Source organism: Ictidomys tridecemlineatus, chromosome 3, assembly GCF_052094955.1.
Source record: "Ictidomys tridecemlineatus isolate mIctTri1 chromosome 3, mIctTri1.hap1, whole genome shotgun sequence".
NCBI classification, from domain to species: Eukaryota; Metazoa; Chordata; class Mammalia; order Rodentia; family Sciuridae; genus Ictidomys; species Ictidomys tridecemlineatus.
Window position 1 is genome coordinate 37489827 of NC_135479.1, and position 16283 is coordinate 37506109.

Consider the following 16283-nt stretch of genomic DNA (forward strand, 5'->3'; position numbering starts at 1 on the left):
ACGTCGCGCGCGCGAGCCCGGAATCCGGAAGCGGAGGAGAGCGGGCCCCGGGGCGCCGGGAGTCCCAGGCGATCCTGGAGGGCAGGTGGGCCTCCCCCTGCTTTGCTGCTGCCTTGCCTCCTCCTTGCGCAGTCGGCGCACCAGGGCCCTCTCCCGAAAGCGGATGCGAAGCGGCGTCTGGAGAGGGTCCCGCGGTACCCACGTGACGAACAGTGCCGGAGCCCGTCGGACCGTCCCCGGCCTGCAGGGACATGGGCGTGCTCAGAGCTGGACTGTGCCCGGGCCTCACCCAGGAGATGGTCCAGCTTCTGAAGAGCCGTGGCATCAAGACAGGTGACCGTGTGGGCGCGTGTCCGGCAGCCGCGCGCCCAGCACACAGCCTGGGCACAAGCCTCGGGCGGGACCCGCGTCCCCTGCCATACCCGCAGGGGGTGCTGCCTTCTCACTGAAGGGCCACTCCCCATACACTTCTGGAAAGGTTGGGAGTGCGGGAGCCAAACCCGGGCCCCGGGGAGGAGCCCTACTGTGTGCCGGGCCCAATGGCTGAGACTTCACGCAGGCCTCCTGAGACTGCCTGCGCAGAGGCAGAGTGCACCCCCGAATCACAGAGCAGGGAAACCAACGCGGGAAGCCCGGGCTGCCCGGGCGACAATCACCTGCACGTGTTTTGTTTTTAGTGGTGGACCTGGCTGCGGCAGACCTGGAGGAGGTAGCTCAGAAGTGTAGCTTGTCATACAAGGTGAGCTCGAGATCTCCACGCCCCTTAAGCCTCGGGAGCAGTGAGTTCCAGTGAGGACCTGGGAAGCCCCGTGGGTGGCTCGGTACTGAGTGGTATGAGTGCCTACCCTTTTGGCAGGCCCTGGTTGCCCTGAGGCGTGTGTTGCTGGCTCAGTTCTCAGCTTTCCCTTCCAATGGCGCGGATCTCTATGAGGAAATGAAGACCTCCACTGCCATCCTGTCCACCGGCATTGGAAGGTTTGTACACGTATTTGGATAAAAAAAAGCCAGAGACAGAAGAACGTTCAGTGCTTGGATCAAGAGAGAGCAGGGTTTTTGAAGGCTGGAGTGGGAGCAGTATATAGACAGATGTGAAGGAGAGGCATTGGGACTTCTGAGTTCTTTTATCTTAGAACAAGGTTATAGGGTTTCTCAGCCTTAACACTATTGATACTCTAGGACAGGTAATTATTTATTGGGGTGGGGGCTGTGCTGTGCTTTGGAATATGTCTAGCAGTATGCCTGACCTCTACCCACCAGATGCCAGTAGTACCTCCCCTCCCTGCAGTTGTGACAATCAAAAATGTCTCCAGACATGGCTAAATGTCCCTTGCGTGGAAAATTACCCCTGGTAAGATCTACTGTCAAACAATACAAGATGTCTGCAGTATCAGCTGGGCACAGTGGCCCAGGTTTGTAATCCCATCTACTTGGGAGGCAGAGGTGGAAGATTCACAAGTTCAAGGCCAGCTGGGCAATTTAGCCAAATCCTGTCTCAAAATAAAAAATAAAATGGTCTGAGGATTTAGCTCGGAGATGGAGTGCCCCTTATTTAAATTGCTAGTGAAGGAGGGCGAGTAGGATGTCCCTCGCCTCTCATTGTTATTCAGCATATTAGAATCCGCCCTACCTTCCATGTCACTTAAAGGTAGGGCAAGAGAGAACAGAGCAGGATTAACATTTACCTAGAGCTTGTGCATGTAGTCGCTGCCTATAGGATATCTCTCCAGTGAAACTGCAAGATAGAGATTGTTAGTTCCCCTTGCATTAGCCTAAGAAGAGCAAGTAGCAGAGATAAGGCTCAAGTCCACGGGTATCTGACCCAGAACCTGGTGCCTTTGCTACACTCTGCAGTCATAGAGAACAGGGGAGCTCACCAGAAGGAGCAGTTACATTGTGCCATGTCTTTTAGGTTAGGAAAGACTTGGAAGACAACAGGCGCTTTCTGGCCAAGTCAGACTGATCTCTCTTCTGGCCTGTTTGTGCAGAGCTTGATGAATAGCTCTGCCACCACAAAGGCCTTTGGATTGGTCTGGCTGGCCCTTACTGTTTCCATAACACATTCTGTTGGCAAGGTTCATACAGCATGGTGCTTGCTCTCACTGGTTTGGGGTATGAGTTTGTAATCCAAACTAGTGGGTGCCAGACACATGCAGAGAATACATATGCGAGTGAGGCAAGGCTCCTGCTCTTAGGAGTATGGCATATAGTGTGTATAGGAGGAAAACATGAATAGAAGACATGTGGATGCACACAGGGAAGCAGCCCCACGGAGGGAGTGATTAACAGGAAGCAGATTGGCCTCTGGGCTTCAGAAGCTTTTAAACCAACATACACAGAGGGAGCAGTCGAATGGCAAGCTGATAGGTTACTAGCAGGTGCAGATCAGAGTGCAGGAAGACCCTGGATAAGCAGGGTCTTGGCCCTGAGGAATAGATGGACTTTCCCCGAGTGCTTAGCAATTCCTGATACATTATGTCATTTGTTCTTCACAACCACTATTGAGTGAGTGCCTTGCCTTTAAAATCATCATTTTAGCTGGGCTCGGTGATGCACATCAGTAATCCCAGCTACTTGGGAGGCTGAGGCAGGAAAATTGCAAGCTCAAAGTCAGCCTGGCAACTTAGGGAGACCCTGTTTCAAAATAAAAAGGTAAAGAGCACCTGGGTTTAATACCCTGTACCAAAAAAAAAAAAAAAAAATCTTTTTCTTGATGAATAAATTGTGACTTGGGTTAAATGATTTGCTGAAGATCTTACTTTACCAGACTGGGCACTTGAGGTCCTGTCTAACAGCCTAACTGATCTGCTGTGTTGCCTTCTTCCAGGTGGGAGGGCATTGTGAAAGTAGAGTTCCAGGCAGTGGGGTAGAGCTGTGCAGGGTAGATGAACTGAGAAAGATCAAGCAGGGGTCTGGTGGTGCCGATGCAGGGTGTATGAGTCTGATCCAGGACAAGTGAGATTTGGCAACATACTGAAGAAGAATTATACTAACAGGTAGGATACAGATATGAAGAGTCAAAGATGACCTCCTCCCAGTGCACCGTGGGCAGTTAATGGATATAACTTTAAAACTTGGCTGCGGGGAGGGAATTCCTATGTCAGAAGTTTGAGAAATGCCTGATTGACTCCAGTTAAGCAGGTTTCTTTGTTGTAAGCGTTCTCAGAGCCTTTGTGCTGTGGGCAATGTGAATCTTGGCAGAGTAATAGAGAAGGTAATGTACCTTGGAAAAACTAGATTCATCAGAGAGAAGGTGGTTCCATTCAAGCAAGAGCTTTGTCTGTTCATCTCTGTACCCCCTCATTTTATAATAAGGCCTTCAGGAAATATGAGGGATTCAGGTGATGTTTGGATGAATAATTGAAAGAGTGATTGAAAGGTAATTCAGAGGAAAAGATAGAGGATAAACCCCAGCAATCACTGGCATCCTAGGCAGTGGTGGCCAGGGGTTCTTTTTCATGCTGCTGTGCTGCTAGAGGGATATGGAATATATTGGTAGGAAGGTCCTCTACATAATTGGAGGAAACATGGAAAGGAACACAGGTGGATTTGGGAATAGCTCATGTAGGCTGAACAAGGCAACCAAGGATGTGGTTGGTTCTTGACTAGAGTTAAGCCCACTGATTGAATCCTGGCTGCACATTAGAATTGCCTGGGTGACTCAAAAAGAAACTCAGGCTTAGGTCTCACTTCTACAAATTCTAACTTAATTGATCTAAGCCAGTGATTCCTAAACTTGTCTGTGCATTAGAATCCCCTGGGGAACTTATCAACATCCCAAGCACAAGCCTCCCCCGAGACCAGTAGTATTCCTTGGGGGTGGGACCCAGGCATCAGTGTTTTTATTTTTGTTTTTGAAACTCCCACCTGACTCTAGTGGGTGGATAAGTTTGAGGAACTGCTGATAAAGGCATCTTTTTAAAAACTTCCCTGGAGCCAGGTGTGGTGGCACATCTGTAGTCCCAGTGATTTGGAAGGCTGAGGCAGGAGGATGACAAGTTTGAGGCCAGCCTCAGAAATTTAGCATGGCCCTAAAGCAACTTTAGCAAATGCCTTGCTAAAGTGGGACAATTACAAGAGTGCTGCCTGGCATGTCAAAAAACAAAAAAAGGGCTGGGCGTGTAGCTCAGTGGTTAAGTGCCCATATTTAATTCCCTGTTACCCACCCCCACCCAAAAAAAGAAAACAAACAACCAATAATGGGGGGGGGGGGAAACCAGGCTGGGGATTTATCTAAGTTGGTAGAGTGCTTGCCTAGCATGTGCATGGCCCTGGGTTCAATTCCCGGCACCACCAAAACAAAACAAAACAAAACAAAAAACCCACAACATAACACTTCCCTGGAAGGTAAGTGTGGTGGTATGCCCCTGTAGTCCCAGCTACCCCAAAGGCTTAGGTAGTAAGATTGCTTGAGCCCCCAACTTTGAGACTCATAAGCAACATGGCAAGACCCCATCTCAAACAAAAACAAAACCTTTCCCTATAATGGGAAGGATTGAGAATGACTAGTAAAATGCATCAAAATCACCTGGAGTTCTTATTGAAACCTAGATGTGGGTCCACTGCCAGAATATTTGATCAGTAGGTCAAGATAGGGGAAACGGGATCTTGCATTTCTAGCCATTCTGGAGTGTGGCAGATACTGCTGATCTGGTGACCACAATGGAATGAAACTGGAGCTTCCCAGATCTTAGTGGGAGGGATGGGATCCAGGAGTGCTGGAGCTTGGATGTGTATTAAACAGGTGCTTGTTAAACAGAGACGGTGTGAGCACAGTTATTCCAAGAAGCCATAAGGCTGGAGTGTTAACCAGAAGGATTTTGACTGGCAGAAACCTGTGGTCCCTGGGTTTGAAATAGAAGGGACAATTACTAGAGTGCTGCCTGACACGTTGCAGGTTGCAGGTCATAGGTAGGTCATGGGAGGTCTTTAAGAACCATTTTCAGAGGCCTGGAGTCTGTGAAGATGATTGCAGCATCAGAAAAGGGATGCATGTGGTACAGGCTGTGGCTCAGATGAAGCTTCAGCCCCATACCAGGCAGGGCAAGGAGGGTGATCTGTTTTATGGTGGTACAAGGACAGAACCTGGCTTAGGAATTGTCTGCTTCTTAAAGTTTATCCCAAGGCTTGCAGAGCCTGAGTGTTGACTATACAGGAACTAAATAAAACAACAGCCTTGTTCTATTATCATTTCTCTAGTAACCTTTATTGTGTGCCTCTCAGGTCTGGGGCATGTGCTAATGTTGGTGATGTAGCAGGCACAAGGCCTGGTCCTTGCCCCAGGGTGCTCTTACCAGATGAGGGAGACAGACAAACAAGCAGATAATTACAAACTCCTAGAACAAATAATGGAGTTCAGCAAGGTTGCGGAGTACAACATCACATAAAAATCAATTGCATTTCTTTATATTCTCAATGAACATGTGGAAACTGAAATTAAAAACAGTACCATTTAGAGTTGCACCAAAGAAAATGAAATACTTAGGTATGAGTCAAAAGATTGTGTAGGATTTGCCTGTGAGAAATTAAAAATTGCTGATGAGAGAGATAAAAAATGAATGACTCAAGTTGGGGTTGTGGCTCAGGTAGAGCACTTGACTGGCATGTGTGGGGCGCTGGGTCCGATTCTCAGAACCACATATAAGTAAATGAAATGGAGATCCATCGCCAGCTAAAAAAAAAATTTTTTAAAAAATTATTTTGACAAAGATACAGAAGCAAAAAGGAAAGATAGCCTTTTAAACAAATTATACTAGAGCTATTGGACATAAAAAATCTAAATTTCATACTTGATATAAAAATTGACTAAAAATGAGCCAGGCATGGTGGCAGACATCTGTAATCCCAGTGACTCGGGAGGCTGAGGCAGGAGGATTATGAGTTCAAAGCAACTTAGTGAGGCTCTAAGCAACCTAGCAAGACCCCATCTAAATAAAAAGGGCTGTGGATGTGGTTCCTTGATTAAGCATCCTTGGGTTCAGTCCCTGGTACCAAAAAAGAAAAAAAGGGGGAAAAAAAAGACTAAAGATGGATCATGAATTTAAATGTAAAACATAAATTTCTTTAGCTTTTAGAAAAATCTTGGGGATCTGAGGCTAGGCAAAAGCCTTAGACTTGACACTAGAAGTATAATCCATTAAAAAAATTCACACAGCACTGTCAAAAAAAAAATGATAAATTGGACCTAATAAAAATTAAAAGCTTTTGCTCTGCTAGAGAGAGGAGCTCCTAGCCAGAGATGACTGGGACATCTCTGAACAGAACCAGTGCTTGGAAGGAAGGTCTTTTCTTCTCTTTTTTTCCCCCCCAACCTCATGATTGATTTCTCTTCTGCCATCAGCTTGGACAAACTGCTTGATGCTGGTCTGTATACAGGAGAAGTGACTGAAATTGTAGGAGGCCCAGGTAGTGGCAAAACCCAGGTATGTGTGAGGCAGAAGCCAGGAAGACTGGTAGAGGTGAGTGCCTAATCAGACCTTCCCTTTCTGAGGGCTCAGGTTCACCTGATGGCCCATTCTCTCTTAAGGTATGTCTTTGTGTGGCTGCAAATGTGGCCCATGGCCTGCAGCAAAACGTCCTATACATTGATTCTAATGGAGGGCTGACAGCTTCTCGCCTCCTCCAGCTACTTCAGCCTAGGACCCAGGATGAAGAGGAACAGGTAAGGGGCAGGACGGTTGGGTTCCTGTGAGACTCTTGACTAGAAGACCCTATTGTCCCCTACACTGCAAAAATGTGGGCTGTTTCAGTGAACAGTCATTTCTTGCTTTGAAATTTGAGGTTCTGTTGATACTTCCTGTGTCCCTCAAGCTTGCTCTGTTAGTGTCATCTTCCCAGCTTGCATGCCACTGGGACAGTTCTTCCAGGAATCCCTCCCAGCTCCTTGCATATTCTAATCAGAGCTGGCAATCACCCAACATCTGTTTCCAACCCATTTCTTGCCCATGGCAGATATCATCAATCAGTTGTATCTCTTTCCCACCAAGTTGCAAATATGTTATAGTTCAATACCCAGGCAGATCTAGCCCCTTGGACAAAACCCAAGTCTGAGTGCCTCTTCCCCTTCTCAGCCTTATAATTCCTCTTCATTACCTTCCTCAGCCCCCTGATCCATCTATCCCAAGCCTCTACATTTCTTTCCCATCCCTACAGGCAAGAGCTCTCCAGAGGATCCAGGTGGTGCGTGCATTTGACATCTTTCAGATGCTGGATGTGCTGCAGGACCTCCGAGGCACTGTGACCCAACAGGTGAGGCTTCTGTCCTGCCCTTCCTTGTTTTACTCTGCTCTCCAGGTACCGTCTGTATGTGGGCAGATATCCTATTACAGACTCTCTTTGGGAATACATATGTACAATCTGATGACGTCAGCTGTGTGTGCCACTCCCAAAGTGGAATTCCTTAGTACTTATTTCATATGCCTTATTGTTTACGTATTCCCCATCCCTGCTAAACAGTAATTTCCTTGAATACAAGGATTATGTTGTATTCGTCTCTTCATCTCTGCACTAAAGAGATGAAGAGACGAATAAAACCACTAAAACCAAATAGAAATGATTTCAGCTGCAAGTAATAGAGATTGTTTGACAGACTTGAACTTTAAGGACATCTAATTATCTCACATGAGTTATGGAGGTTGGCCACTCCAGAACATCAGGGGACGAGGCTGTATGTCTGATTCTCTTGTTCATCCCCTCATGATTGCTAAGTGGCTGCTATATCCTCAAGTGTCTTCTCTTCACACATCCACATCCACATTCAGGCCAGTGTTGTAGAAACAGAATCAGAATATAAGAAGTAAGGGAGAAGAGAAAGGAATCCTGGAACACAACCTAGGCCCAAGGAACCAGGAGGATGTTAATGCTTGTGGTTTGAAAGATGGCATCAGAGCTCTTCTTAAAGAGCTGTCTTTATTTGGAACCACTTTAGCTATGGGAAAGGAGGCTTTGGAGGAATGATCTAGAAAGAGGCAATGAAATAAAGAGAAAGCAAACTCTTCAGTGAAAGAAGTTGGGAATTTGGGGTGGAAGTGAGTAGGAGAGAGATGAGGAGTGAGTCAGAAAAGGAGAAGGTCCTAAGAGGATGGTTGGTGGGAAACAGGACGTGAGAGAACCCAGAGCTGACCACAGTCCTCTGAATGGGAATTTATGAAGGAGCATTTGCCACATCCTGTGATTTAAACCCCCTCTGCCCACCCAAGTCTTCAGTGAAGTCTGTTAGGCACTCAGCTGGGTCGGGGAAAGCATTGCTGGAATTCTGTGATGCCCGTGCAGCTTACTTGGAATGGAGAGCTTGTTTCTGACCAGCTTCTGATGGATGTGCAAGCTTGTCCTGCAACGGGTGCCCTGCCCAAGAGGCCACTGGTTCATAGTGGCTGCTTCCCCCAAATCCCTCCAGGTGAGGTGTTCTTCAGGGACTGTGAAGGTGGTGATTGTGGACTCGGTCACTGCAGTGGTCTCCCCACTTCTGGGAGGTCAGCAGAGAGATGGTGAGTGCTGTGGCAGAGCTTGAGGGGAGCGGACGGACCCTCATCTCCTGACTCTGGAGTCCGACCCCCGGCCAGCCCTATCCCTTGTCCTCTCCTTCTCCTCCCTCAGGCTTGGCCTTGATGATGCAGCTGGCCCGAGAGCTGAAGACCCTGGCCCGGGAGCTCAGCATGGCAGTGGTGGTGAGGAAGAGGCTCAGCCTACAAATTTAATTTGCAGTTACAGCTAACTCTTCATTTCCCTTAAATGGCAGCTCTGAACCCAGAGTAAACCCTTTAGGAAAGGGATATAGCCCAATTTCCCCAGGTCAGCTGGAGCTCTGGACTGAAAGGGAAGAAACTGGACCATTAATAGCCAGGAGGATTAGGAACCAATTTGTTTTTCTTTTTCTTTTTTTAAGTCATGTTTATTGAGGTATAATTTACATAGAGTAGCTCTTCCTTGTTTGAAGTTTGACTAATAAATACAGTTGTATCCAATCTTGTTATCCTACCCAAAGGTCCCTTGATCCCAGACAACCTCGTAATTTTTCTGTCCCTATGGTTTTCCTTTCTCCAGTTTTTCCTATAATGGATCATTTTGTTGTTAAAGTAACTTTTTCTGCTCAGGAAGCAGTTTATTTTTTGTTTTCATTCATTCATTCTTTCTTTCTTTCTTTTTTTTTTATTATTACTGGGAATTGATCTCAGGGGCACTCTACCACTGAGGCACATCCCATCCTTTTTCTGTTTTATTTATTTATTTCGAGATTGGGGTCTTGCTAAGTTATTGAGGCTGGCCTCAAACTTGCCATCCTTCTGCCTCAGCCTCCCAGGTCACTGGTATTACAGGCATACACCATTATGCCTGGCTAGAAGCAGTTTTTAAAGTCTTCATGCTTCTCATAGGAAGATTTAAAAAGTAATTAAATATAAAATTCAAACTTGTAATCAATCTCCATATCCACAGAAACTTAATTATATTTTATCTCCATAAAATCTTTTTTCTTTGTATATATATTTATACTTTTTTGGGGGGTGAGGGGTTTCCAGGAATTGAACTCGGGGGCATTCAACCACTGAGCCACATCCCCAGCCCAATTGTGTATTTTATTAGAGACAGGGTCTCATTAAGTTGCTGAGCACCTCACCCTTGCCGAGGTTGGCTTTGAACTCACGATCTTCCTGTCTCAGCCTCCCAAGCTGCAGGTATTACAGATGTGCATTGCTGCTCCCGGCTAAAGTTATACTTTTAACTAACCTTCTAACTAAAGTAAACTTGTTTAAGAAACCATAAAAAATTACCATTTCAGTCCATCTCCCTTGTTCTTACATAGATCTTTAAGACTGGCATTTTTAGCAGGTTTTTCCTTTTCTTTTTTTTTTTTTTTGAGATAGATTCTCACTCTGGTGGCCTTCAACTCACATTCTTCCTAGGAGCTATGCATGTTTTTCCCAGTTTTTAAAATTATGTTATGATAAGTGGTATAAAATACATTTGTAATGTACCCTTATCACTGTCCATCTCCATGGCTGTTTTCATCTTATAAAACTGAAATTCTGTGCCCATGAAAAATAACTCATGGGCCAGGCACTGTGGCACACACCTGTAATCCCAGTGGCTTGGGAGGCTGAGGCAAGAAGGTCACAAGTTCCAGGCTAGCCTCAGCCACTTAGCGAGGCCCTAAGCAACCTAGTGATACCCTGTCTATAAATAAAAATTTTAAAAAGCCTGAGGATATGGCTCAGTGGTTAAGCACCTCTGTGTTCAATCTACAGTACCCCCCCACCAAATAAATAAATAAATGTCTAGAAGCAACATTTCCACATTTTGTGGAAGGTTATACTAATTTGTATTCTCACTGGCAGTGTAGAAGGATCTGTTTTCCTATCCTTTTATTCAAATACAAGTTCTTGGGGCCTTGCTTTCCTGGCTTTTGGATGTCTGTAAGCACCTTCTGTGTGCCAGACTCCAGAATAGGCAGTAGGGATTCAGTGATGAACAAGCCCTAGCCTCTAGAGGCTATCACACTTGCATGCCTCTATGGGAGCCGATCCACCAGATTAGGACTCCTATTCAAAAACTTGTGCTGTGCATGCCTACAATCCCAGTGACTCGGGAGGCTAAGGAAGGAAGATTGCAAGTTTGAGGCCAGCCTCAGCAATTTGGTGAGGCCCTAAGCAACTTATTGAGATCCTATCTCAAAATAAAAAATGCTGGACCCCCCTTATTAAAATAATTTTATTTTATTTATATATATATTTTTTTTATGTGGTACTGAGGATAGAACCCAGTGCCTCAAACATATTATGCAAGTGCTCTACCACTAAGCCACAACCCCTGCCCCATGTCCAGCCCTTTTTAAATTTTATTGTGAGATAAGGTCTCATTAAGTTGTCTAGGCTAGGCTGGAACTTTTGATCCTCCTGCCTCAGCCTCACAAATAACTGGGATTACAGATGTGGACCACTACACCTTGTTTTCATATTAGTCCTTTTAGCTATTCTTTCACGTTATTTGAAAATATTTCTGAGGTCACATTTTAAAGGCTTGATTGTTAATGATAAGAAAGGTATGATTTAGCATGTAAATATTTGCTTATGATCCCACTTAGATATAAATGAATGATATCAAGAATATTATAAATATTTCTGTGAATACTCAGGGTTTCTGTCCCCCATCAGAGCACAAGTGACCAATACAGGTCAAACTATTATTTCCCAAACATACACAAATACAGTTATACTTTGCTTTGGGCCGCAGGAACTGTAGTTTAGGTGAAAAGTCAGTTTTAAAACAGGAATTCAACAGCTTTTTCATGCTTGCATTGTGCTTGTAACTTTCTTGTTTATGTGTCTGTTTAGTCAGTCACAGATCATTGTACATCTAGTATTTGAATCATCTTGTATGAATTTGGGTATGAAATATATTTGCACATTAACATTAAAAAAAAGGGCTGGAAATGTGATGTGACGCAGTGATTAAGTGCCCCTGGTATCAAACCAGACGACTCTCTCAGGGCAGGGGGCATAGCTCAGTGGTAGAATGCTTGCCTAGCATGCCTGATGCCCTGGATTCAATACCCAGTACCACCAAAAAAAAAAAAAAAAAAAAAAGACAGAACTCCTCTTGCCCCCATAAACACACAGGTATATTACAAAGGGCTGGGTGGACATGGTCTCTGGATGCCCATTTGCTGGGTTGGGGGTATAGTGGCTGCAAGCCCACCAGTAACTTCCCTATGGGAAAGTGTGACTAGCACTGCTTTTTCCCAAACAGGTGCCACATTGCCTTCTAGTTGGGGGTTAGGCTTGAGGCTTGAAGGTTTTAGCAGAGAGAGCTGGGTCCAGGTCAGGAGCCCTATGATCTAGTCCCAGACCTGCCATGAAGTTATAGAGCCTTGGGGGAGTCATCTGTCTATGCCAGGCCTCACTTTTCCCATCCATAAATTGAAGCAGTAGGAGCAGATGTCCTCTGTACTAGCATTATGGATCTATAAGCCTTTCTGCAGGTGACCAACCACATGACCCGGGACAGGGACAGTGGTAAGTTCAAACCTGCTCTTGGACGTTCCTGGAGCTTTGTGCCCAGCACCCGAATTCTTCTGGACATAATTGAGGGTACAGGAGCATCAGGCAGCAGCCAGCGCACAGTGTCTCTGACCAAGTCTCCACGTCAGGTGAGCCAGCCCCAGGGGAGCGCCAGTGACCTTGGGCCCTGGAGGGAGGTTTCCATGCCCACAAGTATCTTACTGAATTCTCTGATGCTGAAACTGTGGAATAGGTCTACCCACGTGGGTTGCTTAACTCAACTTACCCTTCCCTCTGTCTCTTCTTCCAGCCAACAGGGTTCCAGGAAGTGGTGGACATTGGGACCTGGGAGACTCCAGAGCAGAGCCCAGTGTTTCAGGGAGAGCAGACATGACTGATGCTGTTGATTGGGACAGGAGGAGGCATCACAGTCCCCTACCTTTCCTTCTTAGTAATGTTGCTGTTTACTGCCAGCCTGCACCTGGGACTGCAGAAGTTCTCAGACTGGCCCAAAGAACAGGCTCAGTTTCCTGAGCTTCAATCTCTATGGAGACTCTTAGAGCCACAGGCCAAGAGAAAGCTGCCGTGGAGGATGCACAGGTCCATGCTGGTGCCACATTTCCTCCCTCTGCATCCACTTTCTATATTTCCAATGGAAGCTGAGTTCACCCTGGGCATCACTGCAGAGGCCATACTAGTAAATGGAAGAATACTCCTGTGTATCACCATCAGATCTTGTGCTCAGTCCTAGCACAATGATCGGGCCAGAGAGCCACTAGCTTGCCTCCCTCTCTTCCTCTTTTTTTTGTCTCTGTTTTTCCATCTGTAGGATGGGCTTCCTTTCCCGTCAGCTGCCTCTGAGTTACTGGATGGAAATAACCTCATAAATGCAAAAATAATTCTTCATCTAGGTTCTTCTCTTAAAAGTATATGTAAAAGACAATTCCCTGAGCTCCAGAACCACCCCCCCAAGGTTGTTTTTCAGTTTCTCCCAGTAAAGCCCCCAAAGAATGATTATTCCTTTGCTCCTGCTGATTTGGTTTCACACACCTGCATGCATCACCATGACTAGAATGTGAGCTTGCTGCTGTCCCAGGGATATAATTTAACAAGAAGGAAGGCAATGACCTGCTCCTGGTGAATCCAGCCACTTGTTTAATATGCATGGTGCCCTGTGGGGCCCTTCCACAGTATAGAGTAACCAGAGGTGCTGAACCGTGGCCTTGCCCACAAACAGGAGAATTTGCACAATAAATACAGCCAGCTGGGAAAATTGATGCTAGTGTAAATAATACATGGCAAACCTAGTCCTTTATGCAGAAATTCATTGCTGGTGGCTCCAAGATGCAATATAATTACACCTCTTCCTGCCAGCTGTACCACAGCCTTGTTCCTTAGTGTATGAAATAAAGCCGCCCCCACCCCCCTCATCTGATACCACTACTGTGGCCATTTGTCTGAGAGCTATAACCCTGTCTGGGAGGGGAGGATCATGCCAGGGGAAGGAAAACAAAAGGTGAAGTAGAGAAATGATCAGGATTGGGTACTCATCACATTTTTTTTAAAGGTTACTCTTCTTGATTAGAGAACCTGTTGTGTAATCAGTTGTATCCTGGGTGCAGGAAAAGGGGGTCAGAGTTACACTTAGAAGATACGACATTTATGGGTGATGACTGAAACAGGTAGTACTACAAGCAGGGAGGATGAGCAATGAGCGGCACGCCTGCACAGGGGTGTCTGAGTGAGGACAGGATTGGTGAGTCTGATTCTTGATCCCACGGAAGACCCTAGGACAAAATCAATCTTCAGAATCTTTACACCATTTTGGTTGGCACTTTCCTGGAGTTATACTAAGAAGCAATTCATTAAGCTAGGAATGGCATAGCTCTGCCCTTCATGGTACCATTTGGGCATCCAGAGCCCACGGCAGATATCATCAGCCATCGCAGCCACTCTTTTCTGTAGAACTTGGAGTACTTTGCAGTTTTTCCTCAGTGCAGCACTACAGACAGATGCTACTTGTCAGTTGAAGCTGGCATTCAAGGTGGCCTGGTTGCCCCCTCTGTCCTGGGCAGACTTGTCCTGTTCCCTGTGTGAGTTTAGGTACTTCCTACCTGACTGAGAACCCTCAAAAAGTGCAGTTTTGAGGGGCATATAAAGATCACCTGGCCCATCGTGTCATTTATAAAAGAACTTGGGGCATAAAGGAAAAGTGGCAGTCCCAGGGCAGAACAAGGGCTTGCAGAACAAGGACTCTTAGTTCATAGGTCAGGACTGTTGCTATCACCACGGGGCCTTGCAGTTTCCAGCCTCGTAGTTGTGTTTCTGCTGGGGCATGGCTGCAGCTGAGCTGCGCAGCCTTTGCCCAGGTGCTCACACTAGCCATGGGAGAGTGTTCTATTCCTGGCTACTCCAGGCCACCAGGCAGCATTGCTGCAGGCACCTGGGTGGCCTGCTTCATCCCTTTGGCTCTTGTTCCTAGACCAGGCCTTTGTCTTGCCTGCATGCTGCTCCACTCTCCATCCTGGCTGTACCATACTGCAGGCTCTTAAAAGGCCTCCAGCAAGTGGGTTCTCCTGCCAGGGAGTCTTTTGTTCTCTTGGCTTATGTGCATACCTTTGCCTGTCCCTCACAGTGCCTGATGCATACCCATCCTGACATCCTCCCTTATGTCCCAATCATGGGCTAGATTTTCATAATAGCTCCCCTGTACTAGTCACCTGTACTTTCTGTTCATGTGTCTGCCCAGGAGCCCAAGCTCCACTCCAAGAGCTCCCTGTCAATTTTTCTCTTATTTTTCCATTTTATGGGTGCTTATGAAATGAGTGGGATTGAACACATTTGAAAGATGGTCAAGGAGGAATGCAGGAATGTCTTCTTGATCTAAGTAGTCATTAACTTCCCATAGTCACTTTTTACAGCCCTCTACAGGAGACTGGTATGTCCTTTATTTGAAATAAGATGGAATTAATGTTAAGTTCCTACTATGTGCTAGCACTGATGGCATGGCACTTGAACTAAAGACTGTCAGGCAGAAGTCCCCCGCCTACCACCTCTTTTTGGTGCTGGGGATTAAATTCTCATGCATGCTAGGCAAGTGCTCTCCCACTGAGCTACATCCCACTCCTCTGTGTATTATTAAGGCCACTTTGCACTGCAAGTTTTAAAACCTGGCTTAAAGATGCATCAACAAGGTCACTCATCTCTGATAATGTAAAGTCCAGGATTGGTAGCAGAGGGCCTTTCCGCTCTGTTCTTGTTTTGTATTTTGTCTTAAAGCTTGTTGCCCTCATCAAAAGAACTTGCCCTCTGGATTGATACCGCTCTGAGCATCAATCCAGATATGACAAAATCTACAAGTAGGAAAGGGATCACCTACTTTTGTCCTTTGAAGAACAAGGAAAATGCAGAAGTTCCTTCTAACCAAAGCTGACTTATTCTGTATCTGATTAGTCGAATTGCTTCATACACCCATGTTTAATTCAGTAACTGGCAGAGGAAGTGGGGCTGCTGTGATTGGTTGAGATCAGCCAGGAAATAGCCCTGGAGCTGGGGCTGGGGGTGGGTTTTTCTGAAGCAAATGCTGTGGTCTACTGGAAAGGAGGGAGAGTGTAGGGGAATCAGACATTGGGTAGGCCTGCCATAGTCTAGAGGGCAAGTTCATCCAGGCTCCCTTATGTTTGTTCAGGCCCTGTACACGTGACTCATGGTGACATTAGAACAGCTGTGTGACACAGGGGATCTTTCTATCTTACAGATGGTAAATGAGAGCTCTGTGACGTAAAACCAATAAGTGATAGCACAGGACTCCAAACTTGAATCTATCTGATGCCTAACCCACTTCTTCCCAACTTCACATTGCCTTCAGCTATAAATATGCAAGTGTTTTAACAAAATTGTTTTTCATATTTTGCCATGGTAGCAGCAAAGGCTGCCTATATCCCAACCTCTTTCAGCTTAGCTCACCATAAAACTCTGGATCAGAGATCTACTTTATCAGCTTTTTCTGATTTTCCCTAGGGAAGAGAGAGTGACAAACACTTGGAGAAGGCAGATATCATTAGTATTAAAGAGAAGTGGAGGATTAGGGGAAAATAAAGCTGAATAAAAAACAACGGGGCTTTGCATCCCTGAGACATGAGCCAGGAGGAGATAAGGGATTTAGATGCATATCCCTCTAGGTTTTTGCCGTGTTCTAACATGGAACTGTCTGGGTAGAGTTACAACTGCAATTTTGTGTGTGGAAAATGGGCATTAGAGGAGGATGTTGTGGTACTGAGGGTTAAATCCAGG

At 46.0% G+C, this 16283-nt stretch overlaps 1 protein-coding gene across 3 annotated transcripts; it reads left to right on the forward strand.

Moving 5' to 3' along the window:
- On the forward strand, positions 1 to 13007 carry Rad51d (RAD51 paralog D). Of its 3 annotated transcripts, none has more exons than XR_005726421.2 (10): positions 1 to 333; positions 678 to 739; positions 857 to 975; positions 6338 to 6419; positions 6524 to 6658; positions 7150 to 7245; positions 8393 to 8483; positions 8559 to 8663; positions 11972 to 12139; positions 12301 to 13007. XR_005726421.2 is itself a non-coding variant. In XM_040269131.2 (10 exons), the coding sequence occupies exons 1-10, from the start codon at positions 252 to 254 to the stop codon at positions 12382 to 12384; spliced, it is 1023 nt and encodes a 340-aa protein (XP_040125065.1). In that variant the 5' UTR covers positions 1 to 251; the 3' UTR covers positions 12385 to 13007. The 3 variants fall into 3 exon arrangements, 2 of the variants coding, with proteins under 2 accessions (XP_040125065.1, XP_005327816.1); XM_040269131.2 differs by lacking the exon at positions 8393 to 8483 and adding an exon at positions 8269 to 8392 and having other exon boundaries at positions 8593 to 8663; XM_005327759.5 differs by having other exon boundaries at positions 2 to 333; positions 8593 to 8663.
- The last annotated feature ends 3276 nt before the right edge of the window (positions 13008 to 16283 follow it).